This window comes from Rhinolophus hipposideros (genome assembly GCF_964194185.1).
Source record: "Rhinolophus hipposideros genome assembly, chromosome: 4".
Taxonomy (NCBI): Eukaryota; Metazoa; Chordata; class Mammalia; order Chiroptera; family Rhinolophidae; genus Rhinolophus; species Rhinolophus hipposideros.
Window position 1 is genome coordinate 61976538 of NC_138050.1, and position 18834 is coordinate 61995371.

At 39.9% G+C, this 18834-nt stretch overlaps 1 protein-coding gene across 2 annotated transcripts in view; it reads right to left on the reverse strand.

Moving 5' to 3' along the window:
* The window catches only part of PCCA (propionyl-CoA carboxylase subunit alpha), a 359957-nt gene extending 353591 nt beyond the window's left edge, over positions 1 to 6366 (reverse strand). Inside the window, exon 1 of one of the 2 annotated variants that reach the window (XM_081046031.1) lies at positions 6209 to 6366. In XM_081046031.1, coding sequence (XP_080902157.1) covers positions 6209 to 6313 — 105 coding nt within the window. In that variant the 5' untranslated portion in view covers positions 6314 to 6366. The remainder of the gene's footprint in view (positions 1 to 6208) is intronic. The other variant, XM_081046032.1, reaches the window with a different exon arrangement.
* Between the last annotated feature and the right edge of the window lie 12468 nt (positions 6367 to 18834).

Here is an 18834-nt window from a genome sequence, read left to right on the forward strand (position 1 = left end):
TAACTCACATCCCATAAAACTCATCCTTTTAAAATATACAACTCAGTGGTTTCAGTATACGCGTATTCACAAAGTTGTGGAACTGTCACCACTATCTGATTCCAGAACGTTTTTTCATCACCCCAAAAAGAAACCACTTAGCTGTTAGCAGTCCCATCCCCACTCCCAACCACTAGTCTACGTTTTGTCTCTTTATCTGCCTATGCTGGACATTTCGTGTCAACAGAGTCCTACAATATGTGGCCTTTTGTGTCTTCCTTTTAAGGGTCCTTGGTTCCACTCTCTCCTTACACGTCCCTTCTAACCCAACAGCAAGTACTATTAGCTGTAGTTCCAAAGTACATCCCACGTCTGACCAGTTCTCACCAACTTCGGTGCTACCACGCTAGTGCGAGTTACCACCACCTCTAGCTTGAACTTCCACAATGGTCTCCCGGCTGGTCTCCCTGAATCCACTCTTTCCAATTTTGTAAATCCATTTTGTTTAGAACTTTTAATGGACTCTATTAGGACAAATTTCTAACATAAGCTCCAAAGTGACTGTTTTACCTTCCTCATCTCCTATCATTCCACCCTCATTCACTCCACTCCAACCACACTGGCCACACCAACTCTTCATGCAATTACACCAAACTCAATCTCACTTCAGAGCTTTTGCCTGGGCCTTCCCTTAGAAAGCTTGTCTCCCAGATTGTCACATGGCAAATGGGTCAGTTTTCTGTTCAAATGCCACATGCTCAGAAATGTCACTCCTATTTCCTTAGGTAGCTCCCACCCAACCCCACGAGCCCCCTTTACCCATTATCTTTTTTTCCCTTTCAGAGCAATTACCACTCTTTGCCTTATCAATGTATATGAATACTGTCAGTCTCCACTATTCAAATATAACCACAATGAAAGCAGATGTGTTTAGTAGTATCGCCCCAGCACGAGAGTATGTGACACATAGTAGGGATAGTGGATTGAATGGTGGCCCCAAAATGATGTGTCCATGTCCTGAAACTTGTCAATTTGACCTTTTTTGAAAAAAGGGTCTTTGTAGATATATTAAAGGATCTCGAGATGAGATCATCCTGGATCCTGTCATGGCCCTAAATCCAATGACAAGTATCTTTTAAAAAGAAGAGGAGAGGGCACAGAAGGAGAAGGACGAGAGAAGGCTATGCGAGGGCAGAGGCAGAGATTAGAGTGGTACAGCCACAAGCCAAAGAATGCCTGGAGCCACCCCAAGCTGCAAAAGGCAAGGAAGGAGTCTTCACTAGAGCCTTCCAAGGGAGTGTGGTCTTGCTGCAACTTGATTTCAGATTTCTGGTCTCCACAAATGTGAGAGAATAAATTTGTGTTGTTGTAAGCCACCGGGTATGTCCCATGGATGCTGTATTAGTTTTCCTGACTGAAATTATAAGTCTATATCTTCTAACATTTTTGAAATTCACTTTTATTTTGATCTTATTATACTGATCCCATCACAGTTTATGGTCTTTTTTATTAATGAAAAGGTCAACAGGAATTCAAAATAAATATAAACTGTTTTTTTTAATCCTACAATATGCTCATTTTTTTTAAGTATATATTTGCTTCAACTATTGGAGAGTATCTTCAATATAAAACACTACTACTGAAATTATTTTCATTAAAGACCAAAGACTTTATTAAATTCTTCCTTCAATCTTTATTTTTATTCCTTCACGTCTCTTTGCCAGGGGCCAGGGACATGGTGAAGCAGTATGTTTTAGTTTGTTCTGATCTGTTCAGTGCATATCTTAAGCATTTAGTAGATGCTCCACAACACTTTATTTTTTAAGTGGAGAAGTATATATTTTTTTTAAGATTTTATTGGGGAAGGGGAACTGGGCTTTATTGGGGAACAATGTGTACTTCCAGGACTTTTTCCAAGTTAAGTTGTTGTCCTTTCAATCTTGGTTGTGGAGGGTGCAGCTCGGCTCCAGGTCTAGTTGCTGTTGTTAGTTGCAGGGGGCACTGCCCACCATCCCTTGCGAGAGTCAAGGAGTCGAACTTGCAACCTTGTGGTTGAGAGCCCACTGGCCCATGTGGGAATCTAACCGGCAGCCTTTGGTGTTAGGAGCATGGAGCTCCAACCACCTGAGCCACCGGGCCAGCCTACAAACACTTTTTGAATGGATGGATAACCACATCTCTAGCTAAATGGATGGATGGATGGATGGATGGATGGATGGATGAATGGATGGATGGATGGATGGATGGATAGATGGATGCTATGTTGCCTCCTCTCAAACTGTTCCTTTATATCCTATTGTCTCTTCTTCCTCCTTTCAAATCCTAATTTAGGGTAATAAGATCGAGTTTATTCCATTAAATCCCTTGGTATCCATGGTGATTGGTTCCAGGATTCCCCACAGATAACAAAAACCTTGGATGCTCAAGTCCTTATATAAAATGGTATAGTATTTGCACATAACCTATATTTGCATATAGGCTACAGCAGAGTGATTACACATCACTTCGTTCATGTGGATTCAATGGAGTAGTGCTCAGAATGCGGCAAATTCAAGTTTCGCTTTTTGGAACTTTATGGTATTTTTTTCTGAACATTTTTAATCCATAGTTGGTTGAATCCATGGCAAAACTCTTAAATACAGAGGGCCAACTGTATTAATTTACCCACTATATCCCTCAGAGTTCACTTATTCCAACTCTTTTACCTCAGATCACTGACCCAAAAACCAGCCAATGGTTTCCCTCTTTCTTCCCAGCAACTCAATATGACTTTTGTAGTCATCTAACTCCAGATACCTAAAATGAAACACTATGTTTCTACCAAAAAAAAAAAAAAAACCCTTCTCAAATTTCCTTTTTCAACCTTATTCTCTCATCTACCTCCATTTTTTTATATAGGAATCATTTAGACAACTAATTTCCTTCACTGTCTTGATCAAAAATATCACCATGTTTTCCCTTATTTACAAAAGGGTTTTACCAATCACTCCTCTATTCTGAACCTCTTAAGAAAAAAATAAAATCCGAAAAGCATATGTATAAATACATAAATGTCCATAAGCATTTTATTATACCAGAAACTGGTTTCTGTAATTACTTAGAAGATTTTTTTCCCAAATGATTATCAGAAATCTATCAGCATGTTGGAAAGATTTACTTCCAGGCAATTCTAAAGTATACAGAAATACTTAAACATCTCTTCCCATGACCAGATAAGAAAATCATAGACTTTAGGGAACATAAGACTTACCCATTCGAGCATTGTAAATGCATCATATAATGAGACCATCACTCAAGTGAGAGACAAAAGCCATGCTTTGGAGTTATACCATCCAAGATACAAATCCTACCTCAGCCAACTGTATCCTTAACAAGTTACTTAACTGCTCTGAGCTTTGTTTCCTCTTATATAAAATTGGGATTTTTTTTCACCTAGTTGTTATGTGGATAAGACGTAATCTATGAAAACCATATAAGGCAAAGAACGTTCAATAAACTGTAGCAATTACCATAAACCCAACATCCTGGAGCCACTGAGAAATGTAGACAAAAGAAAAAACTGGGTATTTAAATAGAATGTGTTTAAAAAGTTGGCACAGGGTATAAATGTCTAACTATTACATTGTTTTTTACACCTGAAACTAATAAAAAAATTAAAATAAAAAGCTGATACACAAAACAAATAAGTAAAGGCTAAAAGGTGAACTCTACATATACCCTAAAAGCAAACAAATTCTGTTAACTGGCTAAAAGAATGGTTACAATTCTCTAGACCAGAGTCTAGAATTAGCAGTCTGCTTTCCAACCAAATGGTTTGCAGAGGTGGAGGAAGAAACGGGAGGAATAAAATCTTCAAAAGGTTCTGCTTCAAACATAGACTCAGTGGAGCATATTTCAAGTTCACAGAAGAGAAGCACGGAGAGAAGCTAAGCAGCATCTCACGTTCCCCTAAAACGATAGTGAACTACAGAGATTCTTCCCACAACTAGGAGAAATTCTTTACTGGCAAAACATAACTCTCTACTCCAACCAGTATTGTCAGACATTCAGCACCTATTTTGACAAACACTGTGCTAAGAACACTGAAATAGACAAGAGGCAATCGCTGCCAACACGTAGAAAGGAAGAAACTAGGTAAGAAAAATCAAAGCTTATATATCATACAGTAACTGTATAATAAGTGCATTTACAGTAAGTACAGTAACAACTTTGCTCTCTCAGCCTCTCCAATCTAAAATATGGCAGTGTAATCCCTCCTACCTCCAACATGAATGGCATCCCATTGCTATAAAATAAAGACCAAACCTAATAGCATGGGCTACAAGGCCCAACATGGTCTGACTCTTATCTATCTCCCCAGCACCATCTAGCCTCAGAAGGCTTTACTCAGTTCTTCTATATTGTCATGCCCTCTAGCCACAGGACCTTTGCATGTCTTATTCTCTCACATATAACACTCATCTCCTCTCTCTTTGCCTAGAAAAGTCACTTTGTCCTTCAAAAGTTGTTTCAGTTATCACTTCTAAAGGAAAGCACTCCCTTACTTTACACAAGCAGTATGAATAAGAGCGTAAGTCCTAGAGTTCCAAATCCTCACTCTGCCACTTACAAGTTCTGTAGTTTTGAGCAAGTCACATAACACCAGGCACCTCAATTTCTTCATCTGTATATGGGGATTATATTGCTATTGTGAGAATTGAATAAATTAATTCAAGGAAAGTATCATAACAGTATGTAGGACACAGAGCTCAATATCTTGACTCAGTCAAATCCCTCCATTCCATTTTCTTACAGCACCAGAACTTCTCCTCTAACAGCATTTTACACTTGTTTGCCTCTCCCTAATAGACTAAAATTTCTAAGAGAGCAGAAACAATATTGTTCCCTAGAGATGGTACACAGGAAGTATTCAATAAAGATTTCTTGGAAAAGTTGCTGAAAGGAAGAAGCGGAGGCCCAACTAAGTGACTTGTTTAATATAACACAACACTTCATCTGTGTGACTCCAAAGACCATGCCTTTCCAGTTCACCATGCTGCCTTCTATGTAAATACATCAGTCTGACAACTGAAATTGATGTGTCCAACAAAGAGTAAAAGATTAAAGAATGGTAAAAATTACAAGACACAAAGAACATCATGCTCTTTGATTGTCAGCATTCTGAAGTTGACACAACGGAACTACAAGCGCAGGCTTACTTCCACTGCCACGATCAGCTCCAGCTCTCACATTGCTCACCTGGGTTCCCTCTTTACAAGAGTAGGACAGGCCGGATCATCTCTAAAGTGTCTAAATTTCAGGGACAATAAATCAAGTTAGGTGCCAATTTTAAAAATGTTTTTGAAAGGCAGTTTAACAACCAGACTGAACCAAATGACAGGTGGTCTTCAGGGAGACCTTCCTTTTAATGAATTTGTTCAAGTGACTTAATAAACCCTATTCACAAAGTAAGCTGGGTAGTCTTTGCTTAGAAATTACAAGTGACTCCATGTTGAGAAACAGTGTTAACAGCCACACACAAAACACTCCACCATGTGAGTTCAGGCTGCCACCGTGAAACCCTAGGATATACAGAACACCGACGAAGATGTGTTTAAAATGTGTTTTAGAACAGTACAAACTTCAGGCTGAACAGAACATAGAAAAAATATAAATTCACAGGATGCACCTACAGGATGTAATGCAATTAGAACAGGCTTTCAACTCAAATGTAAAAGATAGTAGCAATCCTGACATCGTAGACTTGAAAAGTTGAGAGAAACTCACTTCTGCTGCAACCCACAGGGTCCCTTCAAAGGAGGAAAGAGGCAAGAGAAAACGGAAACTGTAAGGACCCTTAAAAATACACCCTGGTAAGCTTAAGCCAGAGTCCTAAGGCACCAGACCGTCTGCGCGAGCCAGGCAGGTACACAGCTGCCAGATGGCTGTCAGCCACTCCCAGGGCGCGCGGAAAACACGCGTGCTGCCGCTCCGGGCCCGCCTGCCACCCAGGATCCTGGGAGTAGCACCAGCTGCCGCAAGGGACGCCTACTCTGCCCTTAGTCCGGCGCGGACTCCAGAAGGAAGGGAGTGAGCGGCCCGGACCTCCGCGGAACTGGGGCCGCGGATGTCGCCCGGGAGCCATCCGGGAGCCCCCCGGGCGCTCTCGCCCGCACCGGCCACCGCCAGGCGGAGCGGGCCTGGGAGACCAGTGAAGTCCAGGCCCGCGGGGAGTCTCGTCGCTCCTCACCTTCAGGGTCCACAGCGCTGCGCTCCGCATCAGCTGATGCGGCGATCGCTGCCCACGCCGTCCCGCCGAGATCAGCGATGCTGCGCCCACCCAGAGCCCCGCCATTGTCGCCCAGGCCTACCGGCGTTCTGCTGACCTCTCACCCCTCCGAAGGGGGCGGAGAAGGGGAGAGGCAGGGCTTCAGCCAATCACGAGCCAGAGATCGGCGGCCCCGCCCCCCGGCCGCGCAGGAGGGGTTGGAGCTGGACTAGCACAACCTCAGGAGCTGCGAGCCCCGCAGCTGTACCGGCGCGCGCAGGGACCCGGAGGGAGGCGGGAGGGCAGGCGGGGCTGCCCGCGGGCCCCGGCCCCGGGAGTGAGCGAGGCGGGGAAGGCGCTCGAGTTCTGGCAGCAGTTAGTCCCCGCCCGTTTAAGGTAAGCCCTGTACTGCACCAGCGTCCACTCTGCAGCCGACCTGCAGCCAGGCCAGTCAACGTCAGGGAGTTACCTCTACCCGGTGATCACCCTGCAGTCCTGCGTGTTCTCAGTGACAGACATGTGCCCAAACTATGGTCTTGTATGTTTGAAGGCATACATCGCAAAATACCAAACTAAGGTAAGGTTTTGGACAAGTGCAGTGACGTACAGAAATGACATTCTGGGTCTAGCAATCAGAGATGCGAGCTCAAGTCCTACCTCTGCCTCTGCAATATCTGTGTGTGAGGGGCATTAGCCATAACCAGTCCGTTTCTATCCAGTCAGTTTCTGACCAGAGTCAGTTTCTGTTGCTTGCAAGCAGGCAAGCTTATTAGTACAATTACTAAGGGCCAGACCTTGTGCTACATGTCTCAAAATCTGTCTCATTTAATCTCTCTCTCTCTCTCTTTTTTTTTTTTTTTTTTTTTTTTTTTTTTAATTGGGGAAGGGGAACAGGACTTTATTGGGGAACAGTGTGTACTTCCAGGCCTTTTTTCCAAGTCAAGTTGTTGTCCTTTCAATCTTAGTTGTGGAGGGCACAGCTCAGCTCCAGGTCCAGTTGCCGTTTTTCTGCGGGACTCAAGGAATTGAACTGGCAGCCTTGTGGTTGAGAGCCCATTGGCCCATGTGGGAATCGAACTGGCAGCCTTCGGAGTTAGGAGCATGGAGCTCTAACCGCCTGAGCCACTACGCCGTCCCCTAATCTCTTTTTTATTTATTTAACTTTTTTTCCTCTTTTCCCCTTCCGCCTCCCTTCACCCCTGCCGGCCCTTGGTTCAAGCCACTGTTTCTCAGTCTATCCTTGGCCCATGCTGGTATTATGAGCCTTGTGCTCCCCGGGGGCTGACGGTCGGTGGGGCTGCTCACAGCAGCTCATGGCAGCTTACGGCAGCAGTCGCCGGCCGCTCATGATCAGGATGGCTGCCGGCCACTCACGGTAGCCCACAGCAGCTCATGATGGTAGCCAGCCACTCGGCAGCTCCAGAGAGAGTTATTATTTAGTCTTAGCTGGAGAGGGGCGCAGCTCACTGGCCCACGTGGGAATCGAACTGGCCACGCTGGGGCATTAGGAGCACAGTGCTCCAACCACCTGAGCCGCCAGGCCAGCCCTCTAAATTCTGTGTCACTTAATCTTTAGGAGAACCCTAATGGTTTATACATTATGCCCATTTTGAGAAACTGAATTTATGGAGAGAAAGTCACTCAGCTGGTAATTGGTAAAACTAGGTTTTGAACCCAGGTTGTGTTAAGGGACTAGGCTTTTGTTTTATTTTGGAAATTTTTTAACATACACCAAAGAGAGAAAAAAGCAATATTATAATCACCCAAGCACCCATCACATAGCTTCAATAAATCAACATTTTATCAACCCTGTTTCATCATATTCTCCCTTTTTATTCTTTGTTGGAGTACTTTAAAGCATATCTCAAACACCAGGTAATTTCACCTATAAATAGGCCAGTAAAAGGGGCTCTCAGCTCTTAACTATTTTGCTACTCCTACAGAGTCACCTTGAGCGAGTTACAAAGCTAAGAATGACCTAGAATGTGTTACAGCATTGCAAATGCCAATAGAGATACAAACAAAATATTTGGAGGTATCAGAAAAGTGACATTTAATGGGATTTTAAAATGTAAGCAGGAACTCCCATGACAGACAAAATGAAAACGAGTATCAGTTTCACAGGATTTCTCATTTTGTATCCAAAACTGGAATCATTTCCTACTGAGGAAACCTGCTTTTCTTTTCTCTTGCTTTTTTTTCCTCCAATTTTTAACCCTTTGGATTGGTTCTCTTTAGATCCTGTCTGTTTTGTCTTACAGAAGTTCTTTTCATTAAAAGCATTTGTAGCAGAAATTACTTGTTCCAATCATATCTATTCTCCACTCATTCCTTTAGTAAGAGAGTTCCTGAGTTTTAGATAAACACATGGCCACATAGCTAAAGGCTGCAATATCCAGCCTCCCTTATTAGAGGTGTGGCCATGTGACTAAGGGCTGGGTTATGGAATGTAAGGATTGTGCCCTTAAAGAGTAGGGGCAAACCATCTATTTGCCCTTCTCTCCTTCCTGAAAGAAGATATGCTGGTTGGTGCTGGAGCAGCCATCCTAACCCACAAGACAGGAGCCCTGTGTTGAAGATATCAGAGCAATAAGCTAGGAGGAGCCCAGGTTCCTAACACCATGGAGCCATCTTATCAGCCTTCTTTCGCTAACTTCAAACCACATTACAATGCTATAGTAATCAAAACAGTACTTCTGATATTGGCATAAAAATAGACACAAAGATCAGTGGAACAGAATAGAGAGCCCCAAAATAAATCCATGTATATATAGTCAATTCATGTATAACAAAGGAGCCAAGAATATACAATGGGGAAAGGACAGTCTCTTCAATAAGTGATGTTGGGAAACTGGACAGCCACATGCAAAAGAATGAAACTGAACCACCGTCTGACACCATACACAAAAAGTCAACTCAAAATGGATAAAAATTTGAACATAAGACCTGAAACCATAAAACTTAAAAGAAATATAGGTGGTAAACTCCTTGACGTTTGTCTTGTCAATGATTTTTTGGATTTGACACCAAAAACAAAGTCAAGAAAAGCAAAAATAAGTTTTGGGTTTTGTTTTGTTTGTTTGTTTTTAGCTTTACTACATCAAACTAAAAACTTCTGCACAGCAAAGAAAACCATCAACAAAATGAAAAAGCAACCAACAAAATGGGAAAAAAATATTTGCAAATCATATATCTGAGAAGAGGCTAATACTTAAAATACATAAAGAACTCACATAACTCAGTAGAAAAAAGAACCAAACAATCTGATTAAAGCATAAGCAGAGGAACTGAACAGACATTTTTCCAAATAAGACATACAAATGGCTAACAAGTACATGAAAAGGTGCTCAAAATCACTAATCAAAAGCAAAATGTATACCAGAGCTACAATGAGATATCACCTTTAGAATGGCTGTCATGAAAACGATGAGATAACACATAATAATTTTTTTAAATAATATATAATAATAAATAATACTAATAATTTTTTTAAAATTTATTACAGTAAAAGACACATTGTTGATGAGAATGTGGAGACAAGAGAACCCTTGTGCATTGGATGGGAATGTAAACTGACACAGCCACTATGGAAAACAATATAGCAGTCCCTCAAAAAAATCAATAATAGAATGATCCAGCAATCCCACTTCTGGGTATATATTCCAAGGAAATGAAAACAGGATATTGAAGAAATATCTGTACTCCCCTGTTCATTGCAGCATTATTCACAATAGCCCAGATATGAAAACAACTTAAGTGTTGAAGGATACCATTTCCCCAAAAATAAGACCTAGCCGGACAATCAGCTCTAATGCATCTTTGGAGAAAAAAATTAATACAAGACCCAGTCTTATAATGTATAAAACCTGGTATTATATTATATTAATTATATTATATTATATTATATTTATTATAGTAAAATAAAACCAGGTCTTATATTAATTTTTGCTCCAAAAGACGCATTAGAGCTGATTGTCCAGCTAGGTCTTATTTTCGGGGAAACATAGTAGCAGAGTTTCCCACCCCAAAAAATATGGACTTTGGGATATTGATTATTTTAGGATGGTAAATTTTAAGAAACAGCACATCTAGGAAAAAGTCTAAAAACCCAGTAGAAGTTACCTTTTGTAAACGGACATTTACATTTGTAAGGGAAATTGCTACCTGTAAGGCTTTCCCTCCTTGTACCAGGCCTGCCTTCACTATTAATGGAGAAGGTGTGGACTTAATCTGCCTAATATTCCAAGGAAATGAAAACAGGATATTGAAGAAATATCTGTACTTACCCTTGTGTACCGTGCTTTTCCTGATACCTCCCAAAACTGACTCTCCACCCCCAACATCTTTGTCTTTAGCTGAAGGTGGTATTTAAGGTAATGGCTTCTACCATTGTGGTGAGTTACTCAGTGTTCCTGGCTGTCTCCCAAGTGTACAGGAGGTATACATGTTATTAAACTTTGTTTTTCTCCTGCTAATCTGTTTTGTGTTAATTTGATTATCAGTCCAGCCAGAAGAACTTGAAGGGTAGAGGGTCATTTTTCTTCCCAGATAGTGTCTGTCAACAGATGAATGAATATATACAAGGTATGATCAAACAATATGGTGAATGTTTAAATTTTTTAAAAAATTATTACAGTAAAAGACACACTGCTGTTAATCCCCCTCAAAATGCTCCCCCTCGCTTCAAACACACTTATCCCATCTTTCTTGCCACTTTCTGAAGCAATTCTGTAAGTCCTCTTTCATGAGTGTCTTTAGTTCTGCTGTTGTAGCTGCTTCAATGTCCTGAATTGATTTAAAACGTTTACCTTTCATGGTCATTTTGACTTTGGGGAGAGCCAGAAGTTGCATGGTGCCAGATTATGGTCACTGCAGATCACCATAAACTAATTTTAACATTTCGTGTGTTTCTTTAGCACTTTTTTGCAGTTTGAAACAAAATTTCATGCACGTTCATGATCCATGATTTACGACACACTTTAAAACACAGCTTCTCTCAACCGTAGCTCACACCCAACTGACTGCACCAATCAAGTTGAAACTTGTCACACAGTAAGATTCGACGCGCCACTTTCCATATTGAAGATCCCTGCCTTTCCATTGGATGGCACTCTGCAGCAGCAGTCACTGTATTTTGTGGTCACACCTTGTATAAATGTGGCCAAATGCCACATGTTGCTGGACTACAGTTGGTATAACCCTCCTCTCTCTAGGTAGATAGACAGGCAGATAGATAGATGACAGAGATTAGATACATAGATAGACAGAGAGATAGAGAGATAGATAGACAGATAGATAGAATGGAATATTATTCAGCCATGAGAAAGAAGAAAACCCAGCCATTTGCAACAACATGGGTGGACCCTGAGGGCATTATGCCAAGTGAAATAAGCCAGACAGAGCAAAACAAATACCACATGGTATCACGTATATGTGAAATTCAAACAATAAAAAGGAAGTCAGATTCACAAAAACAGAGAGTAAAAAAGTGGTTTCCAAAGGCTGAGTGGCAGGGGAAATACGGAGAGTTTAGTAACAGGGTACAAACTTTCAATAGTAAGGTAAATAAGATCTGAGGATTTAATGTAAAACATGGTGAGAATAATTGTATTATAGAATTGAAATTTGCTAAGAGAGAATTTAATTGCTCCTCACCAAGAAAAATGAATATAAAAATAAAAATATGTATGAGTATATTAATTAACCAGATGGCGTGAATCCTTTCACAATGTATACTTACATCAAATCACCATGATGTGCACTTTAAATATCTTACAATTTTGTATGTCAGTTATACCTCAATAAAGCTGAAAATTTTAAATAAGTATGTTTAAAAGACTCCTCAACAAAAGAACAAGACAAACAAATGAGAAACAAAAACTCATAGACACAGACAATAGTTTAGTGGTAAGGGGGTACCAGAGGGTAAGGGGGATGGGGGTGGGAGATGAGGGTAAGGGGGATCAAACACATTGATGGAAGGAGAAATGACTCTGGGTGGTGAACACACAATGGGATTTATAGATGATGTAATACAGAATTGTACACCTGAAATCTATGTAATTTCACTAACAATTTTCACTCCAATAAATTAAAAAAAAAAGACTCCTCAAAATTGTCAAGGTCATGAAAAATAAGGGAAGACAGAATCTATCACAGACCAGACGTGGCTAAGGAGACATGATGACTAAATGCAATGCAGTATCCTAGATTGGATCCTGGAACGAAAACCTGTAAAAACCACTGAAGTCCAAATACAATCTAGAGTTTAGTTAATAATGCACCGGTGTTGTTTTCTTCGTTTTAAGAAATGTACCATGTTAATAGAAGATGTTAACATTAGGGGAACTCGGTGACAAGTGCATGGGAACTCTCTGTAGTTTATCTTTACAACTTTTCTATAAATCTAAAATTATTCCAAAATAAAAAGTTGATCACGACTAAAAAAAAAAAAAGTAATTGAAAAGTAGGGAAATGATATTCTGGGTAAAGGACTTCAACACAAATCACAAATGGTATGACTTGAGCAAAGGAAGTGTTTAGAGACAAAGCTGAAGGGAAAGGAAAGGGCCAGGTCCTGAAGAAAGTAAATATTATACTATGAGGTTTGTGGTTTTATCTTCGAGGCCAGAAATCACACTGTGGCAAAAAGTGAGCCATATATGGCACAAAGCTACATTCGGTCTTCAGTGTGTGTGTGTGTGTGTGTGTGTGTGTGTGTGTGTGTTAAATCGAATTAGTTAACTATATTCAAAATATGGCAGCTTTTACATAAAATTCCAAATTTTCTACTTCTCTTGAGATATCAAAAGGTTTAACAACGCAGGGATTCCCATCCAAAAACATTCAAAGACAACTCCATTTGCCATACCTGGTCCTTTTCTCTATAGGTGCTTGTGTTTTCTATTTTTATCCCTATTCTTTAGGTGGGAAACCTGAAGCATCTTAACCCAGGAAGTGATATTATATTTGCATTTTAGAAAGTATTTTGCATCATTCTAGAACTAGAGCAAAAATGTCCATGTGGATAAATACCACAAAGATGGAGGGGGGAAAAAACATAAACTAAAAACAAGTTGCAGAAAAATATACACAGTTGGATACCATTTTTATCAAAGCTTTAAAATATGTGTAACAATCTCATGAAAGAACACATACATAAGTAATAAAGGGATACAATAATGTATTGGAATGCTAGTCTATAAATTTGAAAAACAGGTTACTCTCCCCAAGGGAAGCTGTATTAGTTTCCCAGGGCTGCTATAATAAAATACCACAGACCGGGTAGCTTAAACAACAGATTTATTTTCTTACAGTTCTGGAGGTTAGAAGTCCAAGACCAAGGTACTAGCCAATTCAGTTTTTGTTGAGAGCTCTCTTCTTGGCTTTTAAATGGCTTTCTTTTTGTGTCTTCACATAGCCTTTTCTCCACGCACATGTATGCAAGAGGAGAGAGAGAGAGATCTGTTATCTCTCATAAAGTCACTAATCCTATTGGTTCAGTGTCCTACCTGTATGACCTCTTAACCTTTAATTACTCCCATAAAGGCCCTATCTCCAAATATAGTCATAACCAGGGTTGGGTCTCCAACAAACGAATTTGAAGGGAACACATTCAGCCCATAACACTTCCCAAGAGGGGTCACATAGAGCACACTTTTCCCCCAGCAATGAAAATACATATGCAATGTTTCTGCCCAAGGACAGCTATTAGAGAGACTCAGTGACCAACGTTTTTATTGGGGGCTGGTCACGTAGACGCCCTCTGCCTAGCATGGAAGATTCCCAGAAGGAAAGCAGGTGTTCAACATAAACCACATTGTTTGCACTATCTAAGTACAATGGCCCACACTGATCAGTGGGGTATAGTGGGAATACCCTATTATCCAGCCAAGAGCCAACCACCAACCTTGCAAGCAGGCCCTTCTTTTCTTTTCCCCCTTCTTCCGCCTCCCACTTCTGCCTCCCCTCACTCCAATTCAAGCTGTTCTGTCTAGTTGTGTAGGACACAGCTAGGAGCACGGCGCTCCAACCACCTGAGCCACCTGACCAGCCCACAGGGCCTTCTATAGCTAGTCACTTCTGCACATTTACCAATGACCTCCTCAGCTCTGCTTTATTACCCCCACCTCCTGGATTAAGATTGCTGAGATACCCAGTTGCTAAACATTAAAACTGGTAATTGTGTACAAATTATTTAGAGTCTACTTTTCAATACCATTGTCAATCAAAGACAATCATAGTACATTTATGACTTCAAAGGACCTGGAGGTTCATCAATGTCCTTACTGGCCATCACATGTTCTCTCTCTCCCAAGGTAATCATTGATTATATCCTTCTAAATTAATTGTGTGTCGTACTTCAAGCGAGAATCCCAGAGTGCTAATTAACATAGTAGGCAAGCTCTTCAGTCTTTTTACCATAGCAAATACAACTTGGTGACCATCTTAATCCAACAAGGGGAGTGGAGACACTTTAAAACATAGTCAAGGATGCTTCTAGGGCATACCCACCTACCTGCAACCAAATCCTGCCAAAACTGTAAAGAGAGAAAAGACAATAGAAGCAAAGCTTCTCTGAGCACCTCCAAATGGATTGTATAAAATTGTGTCAACAATGAGATGGGAATTCAGGGAGCTGGAGCTATACGTTGTCATATTTCAATGTATGCATGTTTTCTTAATTTTCCTATTTTCCTTCACCTTTTTTAGTGTAAGGCTCTGGATTGTTGACAAACAGCTTGTTACCTCTTACCTATGGTACCTATAAGCAATGGTTTGCTGAGGCCAGATAGAAACGGCTTATGAGAATCAATTGCTAAATTGTCAGGAATCTTGCCAGCTGTTTGTTAAATCCTGAGTTGCATGAAATCAGCCTGTGGAAATACTTACACAATGGAAAGCAGCAAACACTACAATCAGGGCCTCCTTGACTCCCACTCTCCCAGTGAATCCGTTGTTAAATGTTTATCAGCACACCACTGCCTAGAAAGTACCCATCCCCATCACTAATATTGCCCTTGGCATCCTTAGTCACTTCTAGGCTTATGTCCAATACTGGCTACAATTTGCTTATGACAAATTGCTTATGCAATTAAACCAACTGTTGAGTTTGTATTCACTTTCCTTTGGCGACCACCCTGGTTCACTTGGTACCAGTTTCTAGGTATCAGTTGGTTCCCTTGATAATTAGACTCAACCACTAAGTGACTTTTTAGATGGCAAATACCTCAATAGGCCAGAAAACCAGAAAAATGAAATTCCTTATCATATTGTACTACTAGAAAGGGAGATTCCTATCTCCACTTGTGGACCTTTCATGGGTACTAATCTTTGTAACTAAATTTTCACAGGAACAGAGCTTTACAAAGAAGTAGGAAACAGATGGCACATATTCAGAGGTTATCTCACCTTTATACACCCTGCAAGACTGGCATCTACTTAAAGTCAACTCTGAGTTCTTTTGCTTTAGATCTGGCTCATAATTTCCCTACTGGCAACTACTCACAACTAGCAAATGGCTTAGATGTAGAATCTCCACATTAAATGCTTTTAAAAATAAATTCAGTCACTGGCACTAACCAGACCAATCTTGATGAGTGACACTATTTTATTACTCAAGGTCCTGCTGGACATTTGTTTCCCTTGAAAATTTACTTCGCTTGAAATTATGCGTTTCTTTCACAACCTTGTTTCGCTCCAAAGCAGGATGTTTCTTGTTAGAAGGAGATGGGAAGATACAAACATTTCTCACATCTGGGAAAGGCAGGCAGCACTGCTGGTCAGTACAAACCTGGGCATCTTGACACAGGCCTGTGCATTTAATTCTCTCATTAGAAAACTGATGCTCCCACACAGGTGGAGGGATCCCAGTTGTTTCTTTTCAGGCACAAGTTCCCCTCACTCTGAGTACCTATTCTTTCTTAAAGTGGGCACTACATATTTTGGCTTAACCATAAGGCTGCAATTTCAGGCTGGAGAACTTCATATGTTGAATGGTAACGGTGTGCACTCTTGGCGAAATGCTAGGCTTAATTCCACTGTAATTATTTGTGCAATTATGAAATTGATATATATCTCCTATAAATATCATCGTAGAGACTGTTCCTTTATTATTCATTGTTATATCTACTATGCCTGACACATACAGTAGGTATACAACGAATGTTTGTTGAATTAAAAATACATATATTTCAGTTTATATTGGTAGGTGCAATTCAAAGTTAACATTATAGTTCTTTTTTACTAGGCTTAACTTGGAAATTGTGATCCCTAATAACATTAATTTTTACTTATTTTTACTTGTTTTATAGTATACAAAAGTATATTTTTATATTTTATAATATACAAAAGTACGAAAACAACATTACCAACAATAAACTTATCGAATGCAGTTCAAAATACTTTTGCAGTTTTTTCCTTAGCGTTTATGTGGAAAATGTTACAATGTTACAAAATGTTCCAAAGTTACTTCAATTATTTTCTCAGTGTGATTACATTTTATATTTAGTTCCATTCATTTGTTTGTGTCTGTGTTCAATGTTAGGGTTTGTTTTTTCTTATTTGACTTTTTTTTTCAATTTTTTTTATTAGTTTCAGGTGCACAAAACAAAGTAATACTTAGACGTTTATATCCCTCACACTGTGTGAACCCCCCTTCCCCATCCACTATCCCTCTGACATTGCACAGAGCCATTACATTTCCACTGTCTCTGTTCCTAATGCTGTACTCCACTCCTTGTAAGTATATACATACATATATATACATATATATGTAAAATTATAGTTGGCATTCATTATTGTTCAGCTTCAGGCGTACAGTGCAGTGATCAGGCATCTACATCACCCCAGAGGTGGTCTCCCAAATGGGACACGTGTCCATCGGATACCCTACAAAATCTTTACAACATTATTGATTACGTTCCCCAAATTAATTTTCAAAACCCCGTGGCCATCTTGTGGTTACCGACTGTTTTCTAATCCCCTCACTCTTATTTGACTTTATTTTATTTTTTGAATATGTAAATTGTGATTCAGAAATCAAAACTATAAAAAGAAGATACTCTGAGAATTCTTGCTCCTACCCTTATTCCCTATACCCATTCTACCCAGCCTCTATAAGGAACTATTTCCGTTTTCAAAAGTTTGTTTATTCTTATTTTTTCACAAAATAAGCATATAAAGTATATATATATACATACATACTTATACTGTACATACAGTATATACATGTATATACATGTATAAGTATTTGCATATGTGTATATGTATGGATATGCCCTCATTTATTCAACCAGTCATCTATGGATAGATAGTTGGACTTGTCTTTAAGCTTTTCCTATTACAAATAATTTCACAATGCAGAGCACAGCGCATATCACTTTGTATTTGCGTATCTTCAGCTAGTTTCCAGAAGGATCACAGTGTCAAAGGGTAAATGCACACATAATTTTGTTAAATATTGCCAAATTTTTCCTCCAGGGTGTTTTGCCCTTCCGTAATCCCACCAGCAATGTATAAGAATACCTGTTTCTCCCCAGGCTTATCAACAGTGTGCTGCCAAGTTTGTAGATTTCTGCTGGTCAATAATTGGGAAGGGTGTAAGATTTTACCCTCCTTGTATACTAACAAGTCAGACAAATATGGTTTTGTGGGTGCTGCCAGAAGACATTAGACTTCTAGGTCAGAGACAAGAGAATCTATTATTTACGGTGCAGCAAGAGCCTGAGTTTCACGTTGGCATCAGTTCGACTTGCCCCCGAAGTCCCATGGGGATGAGGAGGAGTGGCCCAGGTGCATGCTGAGCCCAGGTGGGTTTGTGTCATAGCAGAGGAACACCAAACTTAGGAAACCCCCAATTCTTATAAGGGGCAGCTAAAAAACCTGTCCAATCTTTACCGCAAAGGAAAATATTATCTTTACTATCTTCGTCAGGAAATAAATCTGCTCTCTGTCCCAAAGGGAGACACTATTTTTGTCCTCCCAGGATGTTTGCTATACAAACATCCTTGAAAAGATAGTTGAGAACAAAAGCTGTCACTAGATATATAGAAACACCCTGGGGACCGTCTCCCAACACTACCAATCTGGTAAGTGAAGAAGAGTATTTCAGCATATTTTAATTTGCATTTCTTTTATAAGGAATGATGCTGCGTATTTTTTAAAACACTTTTTTCAAATGCTTGAAAGGCATTTGCCTTTCATCTTCTTCTGTGAACCATCTCTTAACATTTCTGGTCATTTTCCTACTGGGTTTTTGTCTTTATCTTTAAAAAAAAAAGTTTTATTATGATATTTACATATCGTAAAGTTTACTTATTTGAAGTACATAATTCAATGATATTTAGTAAATTTATATTAGTTGTGCAACCATCATCATAATTTTGGAACATTTTTTAATAACCACAAAGAAACCTCATACCCATTAGCAGTCATCCCTCATTCCCAACCCCCACCCATACCCAACCCAGCCCTAGGTGACCACTAATCCATTCTCTGTAGCTATAGCTTTGCCTATTCTGGATGTTTCATATCAATGTTGTATAATAAGTGATATTTTGTGACTTTATCCACTTAGCATAATGTTTTAGAGGTTCATCCATGTTGTA